A 25,971-nucleotide genomic window follows, 5' to 3' on the forward strand; every position below is an offset into this window, starting at 1 on the left:
ATCCAAAATCTCACCGAATGTAGTCATGGCGCAGGACCGACTGCTCTGATACCACTTGTTACGTTCCCAAATCGGTTCGCAATGGATTTGATCTTCTCATAGGGAAGATCAGCCTCTTGATCCACTTCGAGGGAAGGATTTGTCCTCCTTTGTGCACAAGACACTTTCTAGAACAATTTTCTTCATTCCACGAAAAAGGATGCGTACATGTTATTTGTAAAAGATCTCTAATCTAGCTAATACTTATCAGTAAGACTCCTACTTATCCTAAACAACTAGAAAACAAATAAAAAAATAACAGAAATCTAAAGTGATTTGTTTCAGCCAAGTGGGACCCATTGGGTCACGTAACATATTATATTTCCAATAGGTCTCAAAAAACAAAATGACCATCTAGTGAATACGGGGGTCCCTCTTAAGAGACATTCTAGGCTCTTATACCTGCTGGACCGGGGTTTCCAAAACTAGATCCATCAAAATTGATCCATCAAAATTAAGTTTCAATTTCCCCATGAGAGGAGGGATCCAACTTGGAGTTTGCATCTCCCTCTGCAACCTAGCTTTACACGCCTCTTTCCAGCATCTCCAAAAGTAATCATTAGAAATAAATTTGAAGGACCGGGATTTCCAAAACTAGATCCATCAAAATTAAGTTTCAATTTTCCCATGGGACGAGGGGTCCAACTTGGAGACTGCATCACCCTCTACCTAGGTTGATTGAGAGGGAAAGAAATGAATAGGTTAATAGTGGAAGGTGATTCACACAATGTTAGAAGATGGTTGGAGGGAAGGAACCCTCACCCTTGAGATTTGCCCACTTTATTTAGGAGCTTCTGGATTGGGTGGCGACTTATGATGTTTCTTTTCAGCCCGTTAAAAGATCAGCTAATAGCGAGAGGCGGATAGTCCGGCTAGAGTGGGTGCTCAAAGAGATAGTATGGAAGTTTTTGATTATCTACATCCTTGAAGGGGGCTTCTTTGTGTTATATAGTATCCCTTATTATTTGTTTGTATTTCGTATTCCAACCTTCTCAGTCGGTTTGCTTGTACTTTGTTGGTTTCTTTAATAAATTTTCCACACTTCAATATATATATATATATATATATATATGTATTAAACTCATATGGAGAAATTATATGGTGTAAGGCCTTACAACTACACGGTAGAGGTATCCACCCTTGATATTTCACCCAACAGCTGTAAGGGTTGATACCTCCACCGTATAGTTGTAAGCCCTTACACCATAAAAAATCATATTTTAGGTCTGTTCTTCTTCAGCCAGCAGACCGCCTTTCACCCTCTGATGCGATATTGCTGCGCAGAGATGCGCGATCGGGGTAAGTCGCATCAAACCACGAGTGATCACTAGATATTATTTGAACAAAGTATTGTTTTAGTAAAATAATGAGAAGATTTTATGAATTAAGTTTCGGGAAGTGATATTTACGTCCCTTTTGATCACCAGGGACACCAAGTGTCAGTGTATCAATGGCGAAAAGGGGGTTGATGTACTTTATGTCAGAAAAATTCAGTGGCTTTGATTGCAAAGTACGCTGGCAAATGGGTTTCCCTGGTGATAAAGGGGGCGTAAATATCATTTCCCTTAAGTTTTCCATGGAATGAAAAAGTCACACGGGAAGATCCAAGTATCCAACAACACCAATGTTACTCAAAATATAAAATATAATTAAATATAAAATAAATAGGAACTCTATAGTTAATTCGTCAACTTCTATTAACACGTTGCAATGAGTACTAGCATAGACATTCATCACATTGTACCACATAGACTTCTATTAACACGTTGCAATGAGTACTAGCATAGACATTCATCCATTAATGAGGGATGTTTGATTGTTTAAATACAGTCGAGCAAGAGGAAAATCAAATTATATATAGAAGCCCAATCCATTGTATAGGCTCTCAACAAATAATAGAAAATTACATAGTTTTCAACCTGCTTGATTTCCAGTGTTACTACCCTGGAAATGGTGGTGCCACTCTAGGGGTGAAAAGAGGGCGAACATGCTGTGAAATATTCTCTTTTCATCAGCTCTATGGCTGATTAGGAGAGAAAATCCCAGAATTACCTGTGGTAAAGTATAGGAAAAGTGATTCGTGAAATTATAGTGGAGATTTATGAGGGGCCTAAATAAAATCTTAATGATCAATTCTTTAGGGGCCGTTTGGATACGCGGATTTTAGAATCCAGGTTTTTAGTTTGAAAACAGTGTAAAAGAGGGTTCATGATAAGCTGTTGTATGCTGTCCCGACAGCGTTTCTTGGATTTTAAGTGAGATATTCAGGTTTTAAAAATCTCTCCTGCATCCTGAGATTTCTAAAACCTGAAAATATGAGAGGATCTGCTACTCTCTTGCTGACGGGAAGAAGGACGAGAAGTAAAAAACGACGGCTGGTCCGCTTCTTCTCTTGTCTCTTGGCTACAATTTTGAAGAAATCCTGGATTCTAAAATCCGCGTATCCAAACGGCCCCTTAATTTCTAACTGGACTAAGGATTATGGAGACTTCTCCGAGACATAAGGATTATGGAGGAAAACATTATGGACATGCATATTGTAGAGTGAGACTCTGAATGTCATCATATGGCTGTAGAAGGGTCATCCTCATCCATGGAGATTTGCGGCCTAGTTTGATGAGTTCCACGAGTGGGTGGCGGGAGCATCCATTTGTCATGCCCTGGCCTGAGGTGTGCAGGCCCAGGACAAGCGCGACAGCAGCCTCATTTTATCATCCATAATATACATAGCTGCTAAAAATTCATGGAAACATAATTTATTTAAAACACTTAGTCTAAGGAGTTTCTGATTACTTATTACACCATAACTAGTTATTTATTACAACACCTTCAGTACAAAGTCAGAAGAACTGAACTACAAGTAACCACACTGAAGCTGAAACCTTCTCCAACGATCTTCTCCTTAGGGATCCAACTAAGATCAGTCTACTGTTCTTCGATGCTTGAAATTTTTTATCCACATAAGCAAATAGCCAGTAGGTTTCCGAATCTACATCAGCTAGTAGAAACATACATGCATATATGGTAAAATAATTACTTTTGCACAAAGCACTTTCAACTACATAGTTTTGCAATATTCCAATTTGGAAAAACAATGATAATAAGCACTTCAAACCACACGGTTTTGCAATATTTCACTTTGGAAAGTAAAAACAATGATAAATAGTACTTCAAACCACACGGCTTTGCAATATTCCACTTTGGAAAATAAAACAATGATAAAGAGTACTTCAAACCACATGGTTTTGCAATATTCCACTTTGGAAAATAAAAACAATGATAAGGAGTAGTTCAAACCACATGGTTTTACAATATTCCACTTTGGAAAATAAAAAACAATGATAAGGAGTAGTAATCAGTCTTCTCTGTGGCCAATTTTCAACCTTATTGGCAAGTAGCGTACCCCAAGGCAAACACTCGTTTGCAGGACTCCCAGGTCCTAAAGCGTGCAATATGGTAATATCAATGGCCAGAGGACTCTCTACTGGCAGCTCAAGATCAACCTTATGAGCAAATAAACTTGACCGGTCTACGTGATCATGACCAGTGTACTCACCCACTGGTAGGTTAGGTACTAGGTCCCCACTAGAGATCAACCTTACTAGTGGAACCCATTCCATACCAAGACTATAGGAAAAAACATTTCAATTCGTTTTCTTCTAATATCATCCAAATAATATTTCACCATGTTTCAAACCATTTGGAACTCTCCAGTTCTAAATCCATGAAATTGAAATGTACAATCTCATTGCAATATATTTTTATAAAATCATGTTTGGAATAAGGTACTAAATTAAAGCGATTATACTGAGTTCCCAAATCCTACCAACATCAAGTATTCAAAGCATAAACCAAGTTTAATACTTCAAATCTAAAGTATCTTCCAATATTTTAAAGAGAATACTAATCTTTATATCTAAGTTGTAAAGTGGGAAACATGGATGGCATGCATATAACAAGTTAAGATATTAAATCCACCATTTTTGTCAATACAGAAAGTAAATACCAATCCCACATATAAATTGTGAAAAAGAAACGTGAATAGTAGATATAAATAGCATGGCACACATAATATACTAACATGGGTATAGGATCACCTACCTCTCGCTTAAAATCCAAATATCTTATGACAAGTGCCAATTTGTTAGTGTCTTTAGGTACAGATGTCGTCTGCAAAGTTAAAAAATGCCGCGGTAACGCTTTGATAGTGTTGTAGAGCGATGTAATCAAGACCGTTGATTTGGTGGATTATCATGAGGCAACCCATATGGTCCAAGTCATATCTCTAATCTGAGACCCATATGTCATATTATGGCCAAAAATATCAAGGCATTAGCTTATGTTAGCAAAATCCTTAGCTTGGGCTAATAGTGCAAGGGCTAGGATCAATTAGTGAGAAGGTTGGGCACAGAGAATGGGCCACGCTTGTGTCCATACGAGACTGATCACATTGACAAAACCACAAGTAATTAGTGATGTCCAAGGATAATGATTTTAGCTTATAAGCAGGCCATTTACCTTATCAAATCCTAGGAAAGGTATTTTAAACACCGAATTATCTTTTGACAGTGGAAATGCAAATGTCACTTTGTGTAATGTTCCTTTTTAAGAACATTGATCTGAGGCTCGTGGTCCATAGTGTGCAAGAGTCATCACACTTTGCTCTGTATCTTATATGGGTGGCTTTTTCAAAACATGGGAGTGTTGAATCAAGGACAACAAGCGGCTATAGTTTAGTTGAAAAAGGGCTGCTTGGATGATGAAACTCTATATAGATATTTCTCATAGGACTCTTAATTGGTGTCAAATTAAAATGGCAGCAAGAGAGCTTGGAATATATATAGAACTTACCTTACATATATCAATGACCTCGTTGGCTACTAGATGTACGAGAGGAGATTCTTGCGCGGACAGTGAGCATGGCAGCAACACTACTTATGGATAAAGAAGAATGAAGTAGTGTGTGGGCAAGTAGTTATTGGCAAATCCACGATTTTCACTCGGTTGAAGAGGTTCAGCTTTGCTATAATTCTTGTGTAACCAAGGCCAAAGATATGATCTGTGGGTGGAAAAATGAAACCCACTGAGAGGGGATGGGGTGGTGGAGCACATAGTTCAAAAGGTGATAGGTTGTTATGGGTAAAATAGGTGGAGGTAGATGGGAAATGGAGAGATGAGGAGGGGTTGTGGTGATGGGGTACTATAGAACAATAGATGGAGATGGGGAGAGATAATGAAGACGGTGGGGCTCTTATAGATGTGCTGGGTTGACATTTATGGGGGATGGTGAAGAGGCATGGGAGTGTTACGAGTGTAGTCTCTTAATAAAGATAAAGGGTGGGGTTATGGGAGAGGGTATCTCATTAAATGCAAAAGATGGAGAGGAAGAATGGGGTGTGGTGAGTTGGTTGGAAGAGGTAAAGAAGTGGGTCTTTGTTTGCAGGCTATGGGAGGCATGGAGATATAAATGGAGTGGGGCCCTCTATCCCCAATCCGATTCCTCACTTCAAGACACTTGCAAACATGAGCCAAAAATTCATTTGTTACCTACTCCCAAATTGATAAGTACACCCCATGTAAAGATTGATAGTCTTGCTCCAATTGATAAGGGCACTCCATGCCCAAGAGCTCAACTTTTAACCACTAGTTAAATTCGTAAAGACACCCCTTGCCTTGGACTCCAATTGATGCCCACTAATGTAATTGATAAAGCCACCCCCTAAGGGAACATTATTGGCTTAATTTGACAAGCACACTCAATTTCAAAATAATGGTCATTGGCTCAACTCTGGTAATGATACTCAATTCAAGAAAGAAGGAAAAATATTAATGTGTGTGTTGGTGGGTGGCCCGGGTATTACACCATTACTTACAGGCATGTAAGAAGATATGGCTAACCAGCGGATAGGTTAGCTAGGCTGGTGTTGAAAGGGAGGGTTTAGAGATGTATGATTTCCTATAGAGATGTATGATTTCCTAACCCGGATGTCTAACAATTTTATGTACTCTTCACTAGTGTTTTATTTCTCTTTGTGTTGACCAATTCGGTTGTTGGGCTCTTATTCACCTTTCATCACCAATAAGATTTTTCTTCATTCAACACGCAAAAAGAAAAGAAAGAGTTTATAATTTATTTGAATGCTTCATAGGACACCCTTTAAAATAGTTAAGCAAAAAGATTATATCTCTGATAAAAGATCAAACAATTAAAGATGATATTGCATAAAGCATTGGCGCAAGTATAAATAAGGGGCTCTACCTAACTAAGCTATAACTAAGCTATAGTCCTTGTTATTCTAGAAGGTTACATCCATGAAAAGAAGCACGTAGTGCTCTTTGGGTCAATAATTGTAACGATCCGATTTCCGTCAAGTCGCTACGAGCAAAAGAACGCAAAAATCATGGAAATATTTTTATTTATTTTTTATAATCAGCAATCACGATAAAGTCTTATTCCAAATTAAATATGTCTTACCATAACAATTTCAATACTCATACTTCAAAAGAAAAGTAAAGTTTTAAATTACCAAAGTCCAAACTAAATAAAGTCTTGATAGAAATAAAAATGGTAAATGACTCAAGACGTCGAAATGCAAAAACCCCAGAAACGAACTCTCTGATCACACAGTCCCTTATCCCAAGGTTCCTTCATTTGCAAACGCTCCACCATCTAACGCCTCAACCCCTGTGGTGGAGTAAACAACGTCAGAGCAGGGTCCTCCAGAGACCGAGCAGAGTAAGAGAGACAATATAAAAGTACAGGCAATATAATCCAGATCCTCAGCAATATATAGCAACAATAATAAAAACTGGAAAGGAATTACGCTATTGATTGCAATATAAATAACAGGAGTGACAATAATCCAAATTTATACTATGTATGCAACGATTATATAAATTGAGACAGCACATTCCCCAGGTACATCCGGCTTTTCCCCAGTTTATTTTTCTGTCAGTTCTTTTCTGACTTTCCCATTTTTTTTTCTTTTTGCCGGTGTCCTTGCCGCACGACTACCCACTACCCCTGTCTAAAAGTAGTAGCGTTATGGACTCGGATTTCGGTCTCGCATTTAATGCCGAGCCGTTTCGGGGATACTATCCCTTTTGGATGGTTTGCCAACGAAAGGCTGTACACGCTTCTCGCGTTGGCCTTTGGACCTTAGGTCCCAGGATGATACCACCACACCCTTAAGTTCCCCTTCACTCTCCCCCATGTATGATATGCAATTAGGAAATTAAAGTACATTACCTTTGTCTCCCTTCCTGCATTACTTCGCATAATATTTTAGAACAATTTATTTTTCATTCCAATTCATTTTATTCCAGGCAAGCAAGTATAAATTAACTAAGCAGGTATCAATAAGGCAAAATTTTATAAGTAGAGCTACATTGCATAGACAAATTATATTGAAAACTATTACAAGGCAAGATCTAACTGTCACCTGCCTTCTAGTTAGATTTGTGGATAAAATTTGACGAGCCCCCCTAGAGGAGGTGGGAAGATTGATAACCTGGCAAGGATGAGATACATAGTTTATACACTAATTTATATATCAAAATTGTACCATGTCTATTTAGTTATTATACACAGATTTTTACGTATACATTAGTTTATACGCATTACCATTCAAAAGAACATTTATACCCATACATATGTACTGTGTTTTTTTTTTTTTAAGAAAACGAATAAACAAAAAGGGGGGTGTCTCAAGGTAAAACAAGGGCATAAGTATTAAAATTTTCGTTCTTTCTTTTCTCTTTCTGCCTTGCTTCATTTGTTTACAGCATCTCTAATTTCATTTTAACGAAGATGAGAGTTTTTGCAGGTGATTAAATCGTGAGATTTGGCACGGAAAAATCGTGGAATTGATATGGGTAATTTATAAATCATTTTATTTATTTATTTATTTTTCTTTTTGTATCTTGCTTTCTTAGTTGTAGAAACCCTAAATTCATTTTAACGTAGATGTCGGTTTTCTGCAGGTTTTTGAAGCTGGAGATTTGGGCAAGGAAAATTCGTGAAATTGAAATGGGTAATGTATAGATCATTTTATTTATTTTATTTTTCCTTTTTGCATCTGCTTCTTTGGTTTGCAGAAACCCTATTTTCATTTTTAACGAGATGTGGTTTTGCAGGTTTTGGAGTGCGATAGAGGGCATGGAAGAAATCGTGAAAAAGAAATGGGTTTTACAGAATAAACAGAAAGGGTTCCATAGCATACACGGTTTTGGGGATGAAATTCCATAGTTTCCAAAAATTTGATGAAGAAGATGCAAGGGATTTCAAGAAATTAAAAATCAACATACCTCTCGGTGACGGTGAATGGGGAAGACGAAGAATCAAGATGGGTTTCCCGTCCAAGAACCGTCCGAACCTCTTTTTTCTTCCTCTCTCTCTCACTGTATTCTTTCCCCTCTTCTTCTCTTGATTTTTGATCTTAACAATGAGGTATGTAATTGATTTGGGTGGGATTTTTAAGCTTTTCTAAGCAAGGATGGAAGTTACCACAAAATAAATACGATCCATAAAGAAAATCTTTATTTTTGCCCATTCTCCTCTTGAAATTTTGAGATCGTGATTTCCTTTCTCATAATTTCCAACCGTTTTCCTTTTAATTGTTACTAGCCTTTTTAATTTAGTCATCAAATGCCCCTAATTACTTCCCTTAATTATTAATATTGAACGGCTTTATGCAGTTTTTAGATTAAATTTTAGATTTAATGAGGGTAGTCTTTACAATAATTAATACTATTTGTAACATTCCCTTACCTTCTAGACTTGGTGTTAAAGCTTATGAAGCTTCCATATTAGATACTCATTATCAAGCAGATCTTCATCGAAATTTTAAATCACGAAATGTATGGCAGGAACCTTTTTTTTTTTTTTTTTTGCGGAAGTTTACAATCTCATAATTGATTCTTCATCTTTGCCCATGTATTTTGTTGTATCCGTGGTTACTTAATCTCATGCTCAACTTCAACAAAATGTTAAACATTTGAATCATGTCATGACTCATGAGATAATGCCACAGTGAGCCTAAAAATTCTTCATTGCAGTTAGTGACATTTGGTGCATTGCCTGAAGTTAATAACTTTTTGGAAGTTAAGCATCTCACAAGTTTATCCAGAGTGAGAACATTTGACAGCCAATTGTTGAAACTTTGATGCAAATTTATGAGGAAGAAACCCAATTGTGACATTAGTGAGCTGAATGTTGTTGACACTGTGGTTAGTGCAGTGTCAAGAACAAACAGATTTTTATGTTTCCCAATTTTTTTTGGAAGACCTAAGGTTTTGTGCAAGGCCAATAAAAATGACTTGTGTTTTTTTATCTTTCTGAACTTAATGATAAATGCAATTGTGACCTGTGTCTTATTCTCTTTTTATCCTTCAACTTGAGGTGAAGTGATAGCCAAGGAGTAAAAAGATCTCGCCAAGTACATGTTGTAGATATCATGTGGATGGAAATGATGAATGTCTTCCTATAATTTTGATATGGCTCATGCAGTTGCAGCCATATATGTTGAACCATTGAGCGAAACATAGAAAACCATAGCGGAGATTAAACTTTTACAAGTGGAGCAACAAAGAATGTGGGTCAATCTGCTTTTGAGATGGTTAAGTTTATCTACAAATTGTTTTGTTTTCTTGAATAAGCTCGACAATGGATGCAATCTCCCTTCCTTGATATTGTAACAAGCAGTTTGCAAAGTCTTCATAAGTTGTAGACAGCAAGGGGTATTTTGGAACTAAAATTTTATACCTCTATTTCTGTTTCCAACCCTTCTTTTGCTTTAGAATAGATGAAATTGTTTGTTGACTAAAAGACTTTTATAAATTGAATTGTTGCTGGGCTCAAACTGCACATTGCTGTCCTAATTTCAAAGAACATTGATTCTCCTTGCAAATGAGCTTCTTTTGTTCAAATTTACGGAAATTGTGGAAGTTTCAGCAACATTCTTTGATAGAATCGAAGAAACTTCCCATTGAGTTCATTGTTAAGGTTGGACTCCTTTGCTGCCCAATCAGCAAGTTGCCTTTTCTTCAGTGTATGGTTTGATTTGTGTGTCTTTGCAATGGCATCACTTTGTTCCTATGATTGACATTCACTCTAGATTAGTCGATTTTATTAACATATCTACAAAATGATTCAGATTCATCATCTCCACAATCTTGTTCATTAGTTTAATTCTCCAGAGCCATTTTTTAGAAATGCATTTCACAAACAATAAATAAAACAAGCATTTCGAAAGAGAGGCAGAGAGACAAAAAAAGTTATGCACTATAAGCATAATGGTAACAACATAACTTTCAAAAGTAGAATTTATCATAGAACACTGGAAATGTTGGTGAAGGGATTGGGTCACAGGCCTCGATAAAACTTCCTATTCTATTTCCCTAGACCTAGCTATCTGGGTTCTCGTCCGTTTTTTTTAAGGTTCTGGATTCCTATCGGTTACTAGAAGTAAAACAACGAGAAAATTTTCCAAACAAAATTTAGGATGATCATACTGGACATTATGATATATGCTTGGGATGTTAGGCTTCCTATCAGCATTTCTCAATGAACTATACAGAAGTTTGAAATACCTGAGCAAAAAGATTATGGTGTAGATCATGGTGCAACCGTCCCAGCTGGACCAAACCAAGCATTAAGAGACATGAGCTCCTCACCACCAGCAAAACAGCAGTCAGGAACCAAAATGTCCCTTCGCAGCTCTTGTATCTGTATGATTGTCTCATGGCATAAATTTAACTCTCCTTCCTGGATGACTTGTGTTCACTCCTATTGCATTACTCCTTCAGAACTTGTTGTGTATGACAAGGATAAGGACACGGATATGCTTATGATAGTATCTATCTCACTGTTTTTTCTTTTCTTTCCATTTTCTGTACCGAGTTCTTAAAACCTGAACTTACAAAACTGCTTTATGCAACTAAGTCACCTTTGCTGGATAGTTAAGGGCAGACAGTACCATGATGGTCTGAAGAATCCTATATTTCAAGTCCTTACTGTACCCTACAAATGCTTATTGGATTTTTGCCATACTCATATCTCAACATTTTCGAAGTTCGTTCCCCATACCCCAACATTTGCCATATCACTTACCTGCATCCCTATCCTTTTTTTGGAAGGATACTTGTATCCATATCCAGGTAAAATAGGTTCTTATTTCTGACACATAACTGTACTTTCTGATGTTAAAGCTTTCCTGGTCATTTACAATTGATAGATTCTTTGATGCTTGAAGTGATCAGTTCAACTGAAAGCTCATTTTTAATGTTTTGCAGGTTGAAAACCCTCCATGGAAGTAAGAGTTTATCACATTCTCTCAGTTTCTTGAGAGGATAAGTCCACAGACTGTTGCTCTTCCATCCCAATGTATCTTTCTCTGCATCCATTGTTTGACAAGGTCTGCTCAATCTTTTCTTTGGTGATTTTCTTCAGCAACCAACATCATACTGTTATGAATTTGTGATCCAGTGTTTCATCGATTTAAATTATATTTTCGAGCCAATCAAGCCCTTCAAACAATCCATCTCTCATCTGATGTGGCAGAGGTGCTCTGGATGTACCTGCAAACAAACAAGATGTTTCGGCTTCAAAAGATGCATGGAGCTGTAATTGAGAATAAAATACTAAAGCAAAATTGTTTTCATTTCTCCTTTCAAATAAACCTCCCCTAACCATCCATCCCAAATCTAACAGTATAGCAAGCTTTAGTCATTTGTGATGGAAGTTCAGGCATCCCAAAATTTTGGGAGGCGGGTAATCCCAACATATATGTGGCATGTGGGTTCGGTAATTGGGTCCATTTGATCTGGTGTACCACAAGTGGGCCATACACACGTTGAATGGAAATCTATAGGGTATATCAAGGCGAGTAAATATCAAAGCCAAAACTTTTGGGAGAACCCCGAAAGTCTTGTGGCCAGCCAGATCAGGAGGCGCAATAAGATATGCGTGCATGTTTAGTTGTCAGCTTTAACACAAAAAACCAGTGATTCACACTTGTTACTTTTCCAATTTACGTCTACTAGTGAGTATTCCATTAACTTGTTCATAAAAGGTGCTTCACAGAGAAACAAAGTGACTTCTAATTTAGAGAAATGACTTGAGGAATGCCAGGGCCCGAACTGCTTCATCTTAGCCCGCCGCCCTATGATGTTATTCATATTCATATGCAAGAAATGATGGAATGTTCATTCTCCTCATTCTTGTTTTATTTCTGTATTAATACATTATCTCTTTACATTTTCGAATACATTTGAAATGGGGAACGACTGTAGAGGATGAAGCATCTCCCCTTGTCAACAATTGTCTTTCTATATTAGCAAAAGATCTCATTACTTGTAGTTTTCATTCTAGATTCTTGTCTTATTGTAAAAACTTTCTCATTGCAATTACCAAGAGTCCATTTACCTTTGGTTTCTGCAAGTCATTTTTGACGTATTATTTTCCGAGAAAGATCACCTAGCAACTATGCTTCTGTGCAGAATGCATTTTAAATGCTTCTTTTGGCTCTGTTGCATGTTAAGAATGCTAAATTTCTTCTCCTGACATCTAATGCACTAGAAACCTTATAGAACTTTTGATTTAACTTGTTCAAAATGTTCTTTTAAAGTGACACGTCCAATATAAAAATAATGCCCACCTAGCTTTAGTATTTTGGTATTCTTTGCTAAAAATTATTGCTTAGGTGAACGAAATTGTTAGCCCAAGGGTTCCCATGGGTTCAACTAATTACCTTTTCCTTATTGTTTTGATGCTAGCAAACCCAAATTGATTAGTCTTTATGAACTAAGGTGTTGCCTTGTAGTGTTGTGCTTTAGATAGGAAATTCACTATTCAATCCGAACTTAGAACATCAACAACACTACACATGCTTAAGGATCAATATGCACAAATGAACCAAAGGAGCTTGTACACATTGAACCAAAGGAGTTTTTTTTTTTTTCTATTCACAGGACACCAAATACAAGTGTTCATCTATGGGTTCTACAGTCTGTACGGATGCAGCAAAAGTAGAATGGGTTTTGCAAAAATAAAATGAAACTAATGATTACACGGTAGAGATGATCAATGACTACATGCAGGAGTTCTATGTCAATTTTCACGGACCCAGTGAGAGTCCCTATCATGGCGGTGTGTGGAGGATAAAGCTGGAATTACCACATGCCTATCCTCATTGTTAACTGGTCACTTCAAGTAACTCGAGTACATACTTAAATTGAGAAAGTGTGATACCATGAGAAGACTTGGCCACTTCAATACCCAAGAAGTACAGAAGTTTTCCCAAGTCTTTCATATGAAACTCCTTCTTAAGAAAGGTTTAAACTCCTGAATATCCTGCAGCATCATCGCCAATCACAGCTATAACATCCACATAGACTACAAGTACAACGTGGCCAGCTGAAGATCGGCGACTAAACATGGTATGTTCCACACCACACTGTCTCAACCCAAAACGAACCACAGCCTTATTAAGTCTAGGAAATTAAGGCACCTAATGAACTGGGATAGGGTAACCAAATCCAAAAGAGATGGAGGGTTGGGAATTGGGAAGCTAAGGTTACGTAACAAATCCCTCCTAGGAAAATGGCTTTGGCGATATGGAAATGAAAAGATGGCTCTTTGGGACCGTGTGGTTGACTCAAAATATGGGAAAGGAAAGGGGGATAGGAACATTAAAAAACCGGCAAGTGGAAAGGGGTCGGGTTCTTGAAAATCTATTTGCTCGGTCAAAGATGATTTTGATAAGGAAATTCGATACAAAGTGGGTAAGGGCGCGGAGGTAAAATTCTGGCAAGACCTTTGGTGCGGTAAAGTGCTGCTTTCTATAGAATACTCGAGACTATTTCGGATTGCAGTCAATCGAGAGGCAACGGTGGCGGACTACTTCATTCGAGAAGGAAAGTTTGGAAAAGGGCTTTGGGATATCCGCTTACGAAGAAACCTTAAAGATGAGGAAATATAGGACCTCCAGCGGTTTACCTTACAGCTACAATCGGTGTATTGTTCTAAAACTATAGACAACGAGCAAATATGTGCACCAGAGCCCTGTTGAGATATGAATATGTGATACTTGAGATTAACTATAAAATGGGGAATGTATAATCCTTTGATCCTATAGTAGATAGTAAGGAAATAAGGGATATTTCTTGTATGGGGATTACAGTGTATTTGTTGGTTAATTATGTCTTTTTCTTGTCATGTAGGGTTTTATCATAAATCTGAAGGAATAACCTATCGTGGATATTCACTCTAACTATTTCATTAACAACTAGTCTTTTTCTCTGTCTTCTGTTTTGAAGTTTTCTTTCAATTTATTATTTTGAGTAAGCTGACCGTCCCTACAATCCTCAAAATCCTTTTCCCCCCATTTTTTTGTTTCAGGATCTAAAGGCAAAGAGGACGATTGGGAGCGGACTTGAGTCAACTGGACTTTATTATCTAGATCATAGCCTAATTAAAGTTGCTCTTCATTTTGTCACATATCTCTTTGGCACTATTGGCTCGGTGATACATTCATTGGTAATCTAAAGTTGTTAATTCCATGTATGCATTAGACGGGCAAGCATCATTCAGTTCCTTTCCATTCTACAGATGATAAAAGAGAAGTAAATTCCCATAAACAAGGGAGTGCAAATATCATTTCCCATAATAAATAAACAATTTTTTATGTCTTCTCCTTTCCACTTTATTTAGTTTGCATGCAAATAATTGATGCTCCTGCATCAACGAGCTGATAAGTTTCACGGTACAAAGCACACCAAATTTACTAGAAATTGCAGTCGTAACTAGGCTCAACCGCTCAACAGGGTGCACAACCAATGAATAAAAATTACAAAATAAGCAAAATGAAACTAGAATGTTTTCTTACACAACCCACTAAAAAAACTCAAAAGCATATAGTAATAAATGGATGATCATTAAGAACATTTACCTTCTTCTCAAATTCCAATCCAGGTATACCTTCCCTGAAAAAATAATATGTTCAAAATGGATTATCATTTAGAACAAATAGAGGATCGATTAAGAGATTTAAAACAAAAAATGGTGCCCCATATCTACACAAGCACAAATATATGTACACCAGATTAACTAGTATGGAAACAAATAAATATACAGAGAATATATTAACTACTTAGGAAACAAATATAGAGATGAATCATAATTCATAACAGGAGGACAAAACTTGGCCCCATTGATATTTGATAATGTGATTTCATATAGCACGACTAAAGTGCAATTGTGCAAATATAATGCAAAAGTCTTGCCATAAACGCTCAACTAGATGATATTTTGACTAAACAAATAGAGTAGAAAATCTTCTTATCATGTCATGAATATCGAGATTGATAATCATTCAAAATGCGAAAATAAGAAAAATCAGGGCCCCCACAATAAAATGTGAATAGTTGCACGATCATTGATAATCATTCAAAATGGGAAAAAAAGAAAAATTAGAATGTAGAGAATGGAAGTTGTCTTGTCGGATCAACATGTGCTAGACCTGCAATCTTGATCCAATAAGTTAACTTCTCTTCTCTACATTATAATTTTCATTGTTGTCCCTAGTTATTTTAAATGTCATTAAGAGCAAACATGCAGTATCTTTCTAAAAAAAGGAGCAAACATGAAGTCACCGTTTACATTCTCCTCATTCTACATACTATTTTCATACACTCATTCCAACAATGTAAGGTAGATTTTGCTCAATTTATGGATCAAAATCTCGGTGCATAAGGGCTTCACAACATCCACCCCCAAGAACACAACCATTTATCACATTAGGAGTGTGTACTCACGAATCCGCGAACACATACACACGATCTGCCCAATTGAAAATAGAACCATTAGGAAGAAAGAGAAGATTTAAACTGTGCTGCAGAGAAGAAAACAAGGCATCTATTTTCTCTCTCTTTCTGCCAATAAAAAACTTTATTTTATAGAATCCTAAAATTGTATTGTAAGTAATTCCACCTACACGGGATGGATTAGGGAATGTTGCAAATGGTTAGAAAGTGAGGTTACCCACTTAAGTCATTATAATGTGTTAAAACAAGTAGTAAATAGTGGTAAATCATAAAATTAAAATAAATAAAGAAACAGAAGAAAAAGAAGAATGGGCCCTAGCTCAAGCCATCAGACGGACACATCCATGTCCCGGTCCAACCTAGCCCGCAATAAAGATTCACCCGACAAGGAGCCTCTCTCCCGCTCTCATGGGTTCGCACCCATAACAAAACCACCTCCGTATATATACCATGAAGTTTAGTCTCCCAAACAAATGTGGGACTAAACGCTTGAGCACTACCAAGACAAAACAACAAGAAACTCTAAAAAGCTTAAAATTCCCTCCAAATTCATAGATAGCCTCCAGGAAACTAAAGGCACATAAACTAACAAAAACAACAAACAAGCCTTATTTAATTTTAAAGCAGGAGTTCTAAATGCCAATAAAATGCATTAGATGGTGAAAGAAATTGAATTCCTCAACGGCATGTGAAAACATAGAGCATCAAAGATACAAAGAAAGGACTCACCTTCTAAAAGGTAGTTGGAGATCCATATTCATGTCATTGATAATTTGACTCGGCTACAACACAATTATTCAACTTAAGAAATGAATTCAAGCAAAGAACAAGCATGCTATAAAACCAACTAGAGAAACCAAGTGATAAAATTCATACATGTGTCGGACAGCTTTCACCGTCGATATTGTAGCAATGCCCAAAAGCTCCTATCTTCCCATAGCATAAGAACATAAAAATCAGAAATTGGAAAATCATCAATCCTTTATAAAATTGATAAAGATATCCAAAACAGTAATGTCAAAAAAATTGGAAGAAAATAAAGATAATGACAAAAGAAAAGGTCTTATCACATGCCCTTGTCAAAACTGCAAGACCATAAAATCCTAAATATACCCAATTCCAAAAATATAAAAAAGAAACAAAAAAAGAAGAAGAGAAACAGCAACCTCAGAGTAGGAATCGAGCAATAAACCAGAAATTTCATGCTGTTGTTTTGACAGAAATCTTCCATTCAATTCGGCAACAGTCCTCTTCCATCTATGCCTTTGATAGCTGATAAAAACCCACAATCAGTCAATTCTCTCAAATGCAATAACTAATGCGTGAGAAAAAAAAGAGAAAAGACAGACAAAGACAGAAATCTGGAAAACACTGGAAAATGGCGATTAGGGTTTTTAATACCTGCGCAAGGGTTTGGAGGTATCAGGAGAAGAGGAACGAGGAAGCACGTATTTGTCCATGAGTAAGGATTAGCGATTAGGGTTTCAAAACTCTGGTAAAAAAAAGAGAGAAACCTCGTTCAGGTTGTGAAGATCTTCATGGCGGGAGCAGCTTTGAAGGTTTCAGTTTCGGTTTCCTGCGCCTGGCCTTGTGAGATTGCAAAAGGACTTTGGTAAATCTACGATACACTAGGTGTGTAGTGCGCACTCGTGCTGATCCACATAAGGTTAAAGAGCGTGCTGCTTTTGTACCTGTACGGCTCTACCATACACGGGGGTGCGTGGTGCGCACTTGTGCTGCTCCGCGTAGAGTTGAAGGGTGCTGCTACGCACCTCACACGAATTTCACATGGAAACTGAGTTTTCCGGTATTTGGTAGACTAATTTACAAGGAAGAGTTACATCCCGAGATAATCGAGCCATTCGGTCCCTGGCATTTGGTAGCCTAATTGAATGTTTTTTACGTGCTTTCAAGGAAAATTGCAAACCTAAGTTGTTTGGTCACGGATTATCCAATGGGGGTCGTGGGCGTGATAAGGCATAAATACGGCAGGACCGTTGTATCTCATCACGTGTCACCCATGCGGAAAAAGAATCTAATCATGATTAGGATAGATGCTAGAAAACAGTAAGACAACATGATTTCGCCACACGTCATCTCCCCGCCACCAAGAAAAAAACTCCATCATCACAATTATAGGTAAGATTACACAACAAAAGCCACGCACGCCGTCGAACCAGGGGGGCAACCCAATCCAACAAAAGAAGATTTTCTTTCTAAAATGATGAAAATGATCCATGTGACGCCCCATGAAGAGAATCTGCATGCAAAAAAAAAGCATAAATACACCATTAAGTCCCATGGGAGGGAGGACGATCTAGGATCAAGCACCATTAAAGGAAGCTCTAGACCGTTATTAAGGTTTTCCGACTCTAAGCAAGAGAGGGAAGAGGCGTTGGACGCCCTATGCCTCCCCCTATCTGCTGCCCCCAACTCACCCACCCAGATATCAGAAAAAGAACCCGTGTATTGGTCTTGGTAAACCTGATTATACCTCAGCTATTTCTTGTTGTTCATTATATCGTTGGTCCAGAATCTGACTTGGGTATCGAAGTGATCGTCCGGGACCCACCCCGAACCTCTCTGACCCATTTGTTTGTGATTGCAGACCCCAGCGGAGGCCCTCTACACACCGATCGATCGCGAACCCGGATTCTGGTGCCATCAGGGCGTGTCAGGAAAGTTATATCCCGAAGTAGGATAATCGAGCATTTTCGTTCCCTGCAGATTGGATATCATTCTACTGAGAAGAAGAAGGGAACAACAATTCTTCCTTAGGCTCTTCCAACTCTTTTGATACATTGTTGCAAGAAAAAACATTTATGACTTAGATGAATATTATCTAATGTGTTTTTCTTCGTAATTTTTTTCTTCTTTTCACGACTCAGAGGGAAATGATAAGATTATCGTTGACTTGGACTGATATTTTCATAAATTGAAGGCCCCTCTAAGTAGAAATTAAATAGGATGGGTTCAAGTTATCTCTTTTCATGTGTAAAACAAGTATGATCTTTAGAAAAAAAATTCGTTTGCAAACTTTTCCAAAAAAAAATATCTTCCAATCCAATTAGGGCCTTAGCCCTTATCCATAAACTTTAGCGTGTGTAGAGAGAGAGAGAGAGAGAGAGATCCTCAACCAGCCGATCAATATCAAATTTCCCGGCTTTAACATATAAAATCAAGATTATAGTTTTGTAAAATCCAGGATTTTACAATCATGGATAGTAAAATCCATGTATCCAAACCAAGGTTTTAAATTTCGTCCGAAATCCAAAATTTCTCTGTCAAAACCGAAACGTTCCAAAACCGAAATTGGAAACGTACCAAATTTTGGTCGAATTTTTTTTTTAAAAAATAATTTTTTATTCCTTCCCAAATTTCAGCCAAAATTACCAAAATTTCGGTCGGTTGAAATTTCGGCCCAAAAATTCAAAATTTCGCGTCTTTCAATTTCGGCCCAGGTCCGAAGCTCCCCCGAAACCCGAAATTTGAAACCTTGATCCAAACGTCCCCTTTGTATCTTGTCGGAGAGAGTGAGAGATGATCATTTTCATGTGTATGTCCCATTACCATAAAATGAAAGAAAGAAAATAAAATTGGAGAGATGATAAAGGGAAATGATGATGGTGATTAGGGCTGCAACTCGAGCTGGGTTTTACCCGACCCGCATCGACCCGACCCGAAAATAGCCTGGGTTGGGTTCAGGTTTCATGGGTTTCGGGTCGAGCCGGGTTTGAAAGGGCCCGACCCGACACGACCCGAGTTACATAAGTTATAGTATGTACATTTTTTTTCTATTGTTAGTTAAAAGTTAAAAGTGAAAACCCACGCACCCACTGTTATTGTATGTGAGTGTAATTTCTGCTTCTATGAGTTGAATTGATCCAAGTGTTTGATTCAGCATTGTTTGATTACAAAATTGTTTGATTCAAGTGTAATGTGAGTGTAATTACATCATTGTTTGATTCAAGTGTAATGTGAGTGTAATTTCTACTTCTATGAGTTGAGTTGCCTTGCCAAATATGAATTTTCCTTAAAAAATTGCTCAACGTGAAAAAACCGACCCGACCTGAGATTTATCATGGGTAGAGCCGGGTTTGGGAATCGTGGCTTTTCCGAAAATAACCCGACCCGACCCGAGATATTTCTCGGGTAGGGTTGGGTTCTCCAAAACCCGACTCGCCTGACCCGAGTTGCAGCCCTAATGGTGATGTTGTGGTGCGATCATTATTAATGTGCATGTCCCATCAGTATAAATTGAAAGAACTAAAAAAAACAGGGAGATGATATTTTCGCCCCTCTGCAGTACGCATTCGCCCCCTTTAATGTGATTTGACTTTAAAAAGTGTTGAAGTTGTCCACTGTTCACGTTATATAGCTAGGGAAGTAAAGATAGGCGAATTGGATGCCTAATTAATGGAGAAAATGGATTGAAGATATGCCTAATTAAAAAGGGGGCCTTTGATAGATTTAAAATCAAGGAGGGGGTGTTTTCTCTCTCTAAAGGTCGGCCACCATATAAAAACTCTTTTTGTTTAATCAGTATGATTGCCTTAAATCGATTAATTTGCTTAGGCCTCACCCAATCATACTTAGCCACATTTTTCTTGTTAGTCTGTCCATTTCAGTCATGTCCTCTCCCACCCGTCACACTCACCCAATTGGTTTTATATATACGAAAACAAACAACATATCTCTCTCAATCTCTCCATTCAATCATTCCTCTTCCCTTTGCATGTAACAACCATGTCCAACCTTCAGTCCTACTCCATTCTCTTCCTCATTTTCCTCTTCACCGCTCTCCTAGTCCGAACCATCGTCTTCAAATCTCGAACCAAGGTTCGCCTCCCCCCTAGCCCAATGGCCCTACCAATCCTTGGCCACCTACACCTCTTAGGCCCAATAGTCCACCACGCACTATACAAACTCTCAAAAAACTATGGTCCTTTGCTCTACCTCCACCTCGGCTCCATCCCTTGCATAATCGCCTCTTCATCAGAAATCGCCAAAGAAATCCTCAAAACCCAAGAACTCTCCTTCGCAACCCGCCCCAAAACCATAGCCGTTGATCATCTAACCTATGGCACCTATGGCTTCGCCTTCGCGCCTTACGGTCCTTACTGGAAGTTCATGAAGAAACTATGTGTGTCCGAGCTCCTAGGTGGCCGAACCATAGACATGTTTGAACCCTTAAGACGAGAAGAGAGGAGGTCCTTTATGAAGTTCTTAGTAGAAAAATCAAAAGTAGGAAAGGGTGTTAATCTTAGCCGAGAGCTCTCTAATCTTACCAACAATGTGGTTTCGAGGATGGCTATGAGTAAGAGGGCATCTAGAACAGAAGGTGAGGCCGAGGAGGTTCGAGTCGTGGTCCAGGCCCCTTTTCAACACTTGGGACACCCAGCTTCATTGTACGTGCCAATCAGGCCGCTTCATTCCTTCAATTGTGAAGTACATCAGTCCCTTTGCAGTCATAGATACACAATAGCTGGGGTCCCAAGTAATGAAAAGGGGAGCATTTATCATTTCCCTGATTTTATTGTACTATTTTAAGGGCATACCCTCCAATTATTTTGTAACTTAATCATTATCCAATGGGTATTTTAGTAAAACTAAGTAGGGAAATGAGTTTAGTACTCCACTGTCCCAAAAGTAATCTGTCTTTTTTTTTTAATTGGAAGAGCTTTTTGGGAACTGTAAATAACCTTTTGACTGCCCTTTAAACACTAAAAGACAAGAAGCTTTCGCAGCATATCTAGACATTCGAGTGCTAAAATCATTTCCCATCTAATATGCATTTTTATTCAGTATTTTGTCACCCATCGAAGTTACCATCGTCTCTACCTTGTCTAATCATTGGCTCTAAGTCCCTAATCCACCACTCCCATCCACTGCTCCCTTGCCATACTTGTGCTCGCCCTTGTCACTGGCCCATGCTCTTCGAAGAATTTTAATTGTTTACAATGTTAGTAGGACCTACTAGGACACTCCGATGGACAGTCTAATTTGAAATGGACTATTAATGAGTCTCGAGAAGTAGGATCCGAAGAACACTGTATGATCTGGCCGGTAAGGTATTTGAATGAATAGTGAGTAAGAAGTACGTGGATCCGTTGACACCCCCATACATCACTATTTTTAAAGGCGTCAATGGATCCACTTCGGATTAGACACACCTGTTTCTTAGTCACGATCCATTCAAATTTCTTATTGATAGTATCGGATTCGAAGTGATCTTTGACTTCTACCTCCGACATCTTGGTCACGATCCATTTCAAATCGGACTATCCATTGGAGTGTCCTAGTAGGTCCTACTTACACTTCTACGAAGTTAAAATTCTTAAAAGAGGGCAAATGCAAACGTGACTGGTATTTGGAAGGGTGAGCCATAGCGGCGGGAATGCAGTGGGCTAGGGACTTAGGGTCAATGGTTAGAGAAGTAAGAGAAGAGGGTGACTCGAGACTTGAGAGATGAATGAAAAAATACTAAAATTAGGAATCGTTCGAAAAAAATCATATGGCTTATTTCTACCAAAATATCCCTTTAAGAATATTTAAAATTATAAAAAATATTAGATGGTTAGTAAAATAGTATAATAAAATCGGATTTAGGATTGTCGTCCTGTGGCCTTTTGTTGATTGTCTAGATCTGATGGGCAATAATTTCGGATCCGATAATAGGGTCCCAGAATGCATGTGTCCTTAGATCCTAGTAATGTGTCCTGTCCGTTTTTAAGTTCGGATCCGGTAGTCCATCGGACCGAGACAATTCGCTCCCCTACCTATATTTTGTGATGTGTTTAGCTAGAGATGTATCCCGATACATTCCAATTCTTGGTGATATGCTTTGCTTGAGATGTATCCGGCCAGAACTCGACTATCTCCGATGTATATATCCCCTACTTCTTGGCAGTAGTGAAGCCACATTGGATTTTCAAATACCCTTGTTGAATGTTTGAATTAGGCCTGTTTGTTTTGTACTCAAATTAAAACAGAATTTGAAGTGATTGCTTGTATATATAGTTTGTGAGGAATGATAGACGCAAAGGTCCTCTTTATGCAAGGCTAAAGAAGGGCCCTGGAATACATCCACGTCATTAAGTGCAACGAATTCAGTTTCTCAACTGAATTTAAAAATGACGTGGATCTATTCAAGGGCCCTTCTCCAGCCCTTGCATAAAGAGGGCCCTTGCATCTATCATTCCTCATAATTTGTTTTGCTTGTATTATTATTATTATTATTTTTGCCTTAAAAGCTTTCTCAGATGGGATGATGCCATGACAGCCAAACGGAGACTGCTACAGGTCTGACTTTTCCTTTAAAAGCCTTCTCTTCCCCTGGGCCAGGCCCCTCTAGTGTATTCTTGACAAACCTTTTATGCTATACGGGGGTGGCCCAAGGAAGAAAAAGGGGCTATTAATTCCCTTTCTTATAACTAATACCTTGAAACCGACGGGACTCTGAGCAGCTTCCAATTGATCTACTGGAACCAAGTAAATTGAAAAGTAAAAGTCGGGGCATTCATTTTTTTTGCTAGAGAATACTCTTCTTATAGAATTTTTCTAATGAAAAAGGTTGAATTTGGGAATTACTTGATTAAAGACTTAAGTTTATCATCAATGGCATTTTTGAAGACCTTCAAGCATTTCTCATTCATGAAACAACCAATTACTCCAAAAGGCTTAAGCAGTTGGAGAAGGCGTTATTTAATCTTTTATACTTCAACACTTCCCCGTCATGTACGGCCCCTCTTTTTAGGGTTGGCCTACACGTGGCACATGTGGCCCCTCTTTTGGGTTTGCCCATTGCATGTGGATTTTGCTATCGAGGAGGTTTGAACTTTGAACCCAGGCATTTGCTCTGATACCATGTGAAACAACCAGTTACTCCAAAAGCTTAAGCTATTAGAGTTATTGTCATTTAATGATTTATACTTAACACTATTCCTGTAGGATCTTTTCGTGGCAGGCACCGATACATCGAGCGTTACATCCCAGTGGGCATTATCGGAGCTAATCAACAACCCCATTATGTGTGAGAAAGCAAGAAAAGAGATCGATTCCATAGTCGGAAAAAACATACTAGTAGAAGAATCAGACATTCCAAATCTCCCTTACCTCCAAGCAATCATAAAGGAAACATTCAGACTGCACCCAGCTAGCCCCATAAGTCTACGACAGTGCACTCAAGATTGCAAAATCAAAGGATACGATATCCCTGCAAATGCTTCAGTCTTCATCAATCTATGGGCCATTGGAAGAGACCCAAAATACTGGGATAATTCGCTCGAATTCCGGCCGGAGCGATTCATGAATGACCAGAATCTGACCGACGTTAGGGGGCAATATTTCCATCTCTTGCCTTTCGGGAGTGGAAGGAGAGGGTGCCCCGGTGCAACTCTAGCACTACAAGTAATACATGCAACAGTGGCCAATATGATTCAGTGTTTTACTTGGAAGGTGGGCCATGGAGAAGGGAATTCTAAGGTTGACATGAAAGAAGGACCAGGGTTGACACTACCTAGGGCACAACCTTTGGTGTGTGTCCCCGTTGCTCGCTTACATCCATTCCATTGTATTGAGATATGAACAGAAATCTATTGGAATCTGCAAACTCTCTATTTATGCTGCATGTGAAATCTTTGATTACTTCCAATGGAATAATTCTGCTACTATGATTTGTTGTTTGTAAGATTTAATGTTTGTAGGATGTCATGTTTATGAGATTTTAATGGCTTTAGTTGGAGCAACAGAACATGGATTAATTATTAAAATCTGGTTTTAAAAACTCCCTTAAAAACTCAACGGAGTTAACACTACTTGGCCCTACCTGAGTCAGTGTAAAAACTCGTTTGACTGCATGGAGATTTGGTTTTACAAGGGAGATTTATGATCTTTAATTGGCCTTAATTTGTAAGGTTGTTCTTTTGTGGGTTTTGTTAACGAGGGGCACTGGTTAAGCATCATTTAATGACCATTGGGTACATGATTTTAAACGTACTTTTATACTTTTACACCCATTTTGAGATTTTCCCCCATCAAAGTATGTGTAAAATCATGTTCCTAATGGTCATTAAATGATGCTTAACAAGTGACCTTCGGGAACTCGTTAACAAAACCCTTCTTTTATTGGTAGTGTGTAAGGTGGTTGTCTGTTGGCAAGCTACCAACAACTCTCAGCAATTCTCACAAGCTATCAACAGCTAATTGGGAAAGCTTTTAACAAAAAACTATGCAATTTTTCGGAAGCAAATACTCATTTTAATATGGCTACTGATGTTGCCACTGTGGACCCCGATCCGAGGACGGTGATGAGGGAACAGGTCCCTACATCCTCTGGATCATCCACGTAAATGAGAGCTCTGCCAATGAACTCTCAAAACGGATGCCACCCTCATAACAAAGCACGAGTGGCGATACAAAACGAAAGAGATACATCCTGATCAGGAGCCAAGCCTCGAAACCGAGATGTACCTAAAAATAACTCAGAGTCGCCATCCATGGTAAACCTATGGAACTCCAAAATCAAATCCTCTGTGCAATGGATAACCAGAAATATATATACGGGTTCGTGCCTGATTACGAATGGAGAAGGTCTGAAGAGCACCCCCAATTCGTCCGAGTGCAAGCACTTGGTCTCTTATGCCATTTTCATTAACTCCAAAGAAGTTTGGGTAAAAATCATGTGAAATGGGAACAAATATCCCCGAGTGAACGTCTACCTAACCATGCATGACTCGGCGATGAAATAATAAGCACACATAAAGTAAGATAAAAGATGTGTCACCTAATCACAACTAGGTTGTGAGTGACATGCCTAACTGGTGTCTAAGTTCTAGTGGACATACACATACAAGCTACAACTAAAGGTATAGGATCAGTACAAGAAAGTAAGAAAACACATCAAAACATACAATAACAACACAATAAATCCTAAGACTCTAAAACATTAGCCCGAGTCCTTGGATGGTCTGATATTCCAAAGAAGCCTACGTATCCCCGCCTCCACGAGAATCAAGGCAACGTAGTTCTTTGCGCCTATTCTAAGCTATGATGCCTAAGACACCTAGATCTCTATCCTAGACTCGATCTAAAAGACCGGACCAGTTATTA

At 38.3% G+C, this 25,971-nt stretch overlaps 1 protein-coding gene, 1 long non-coding RNA gene and 1 pseudogene across 4 annotated transcripts; 2 read left to right on the forward strand and 1 right to left on the reverse strand.

The window, feature by feature from the left end:
- Positions 1-6,428: 6,428 nt before the first annotated feature.
- LOC143846022 (uncharacterized) lies at positions 6,429-17,783 on the reverse strand. Of its 3 annotated transcripts, none has more exons than XR_013234625.1 (7): positions 17,263-17,783; positions 17,028-17,133; positions 16,738-16,791; positions 16,591-16,643; positions 14,988-15,021; positions 10,630-11,616; positions 6,429-6,724 (listed from the first exon to the last, which is right to left on the reverse strand). XR_013234625.1 is itself a non-coding variant. In XM_077354430.1 (6 exons), exons 1-6 carry the CDS (start codon positions 17,319-17,321, stop codon positions 11,584-11,586), a joined length of 339 nt encoding a protein of 112 aa, XP_077210545.1. In that variant the 5' UTR covers positions 17,322-17,783; the 3' UTR covers positions 10,300-11,583. The 3 variants fall into 3 exon arrangements, 1 of the variants encoding a protein (XP_077210545.1); XR_013234626.1 differs by lacking the exon at positions 6,429-6,724 and adding an exon at positions 9,634-10,132; XM_077354430.1 differs by lacking the exon at positions 6,429-6,724 and having other exon boundaries at positions 10,300-11,616.
- Positions 7,823-8,673, forward strand: LOC143846023 (uncharacterized). The gene is made up of 3 exons (XR_013234627.1): positions 7,823-7,914; positions 8,023-8,072; positions 8,176-8,673. It is a non-coding gene; the product is annotated as an uncharacterized LOC143846023 (long non-coding RNA).
- A 2,771-nt stretch (positions 17,784-20,554) lies between the features above and the next one.
- Positions 20,555-24,630, forward strand: LOC143891803 (3,9-dihydroxypterocarpan 6A-monooxygenase pseudogene; annotated as a pseudogene).
- The last annotated feature ends 1,341 nt before the right edge of the window (positions 24,631-25,971 follow it).

This window comes from Tasmannia lanceolata, unplaced genomic scaffold, assembly GCF_043159265.1.
Source record: "Tasmannia lanceolata isolate RefF3 unplaced genomic scaffold, GAP_Taslan_0.1 ptg000015l, whole genome shotgun sequence".
In the NCBI taxonomy this organism is placed as follows: Eukaryota; Viridiplantae; Streptophyta; class Magnoliopsida; order Canellales; family Winteraceae; genus Tasmannia; species Tasmannia lanceolata.

What these genes read in the sequence shown, in the direction of transcription:
- LOC143846022 (XM_077354430.1), bottom strand. Translation starts at nt 17,321, where the DNA reads ATGGACAAATACGTGCTTCCTCGTTCCTCTTCTCCTGATACCTCCAAA. An exon ending in TGCTCGATTCCTACTCTGAG is followed by an intron (nt 16,792 to 17,027) that starts GTTGCTGTTTCT and finishes TGCTATGGGAAG; the next exon opens with ATAGGAGCTTTTGGGCATTG. An exon ending in GTGAAAGCTGTCCGACACAT is followed by an intron (nt 16,644 to 16,737) that starts GTATGAATTTTA and finishes ATTGTGTTGTAG; the next exon opens with CCGAGTCAAATTATCAATGA.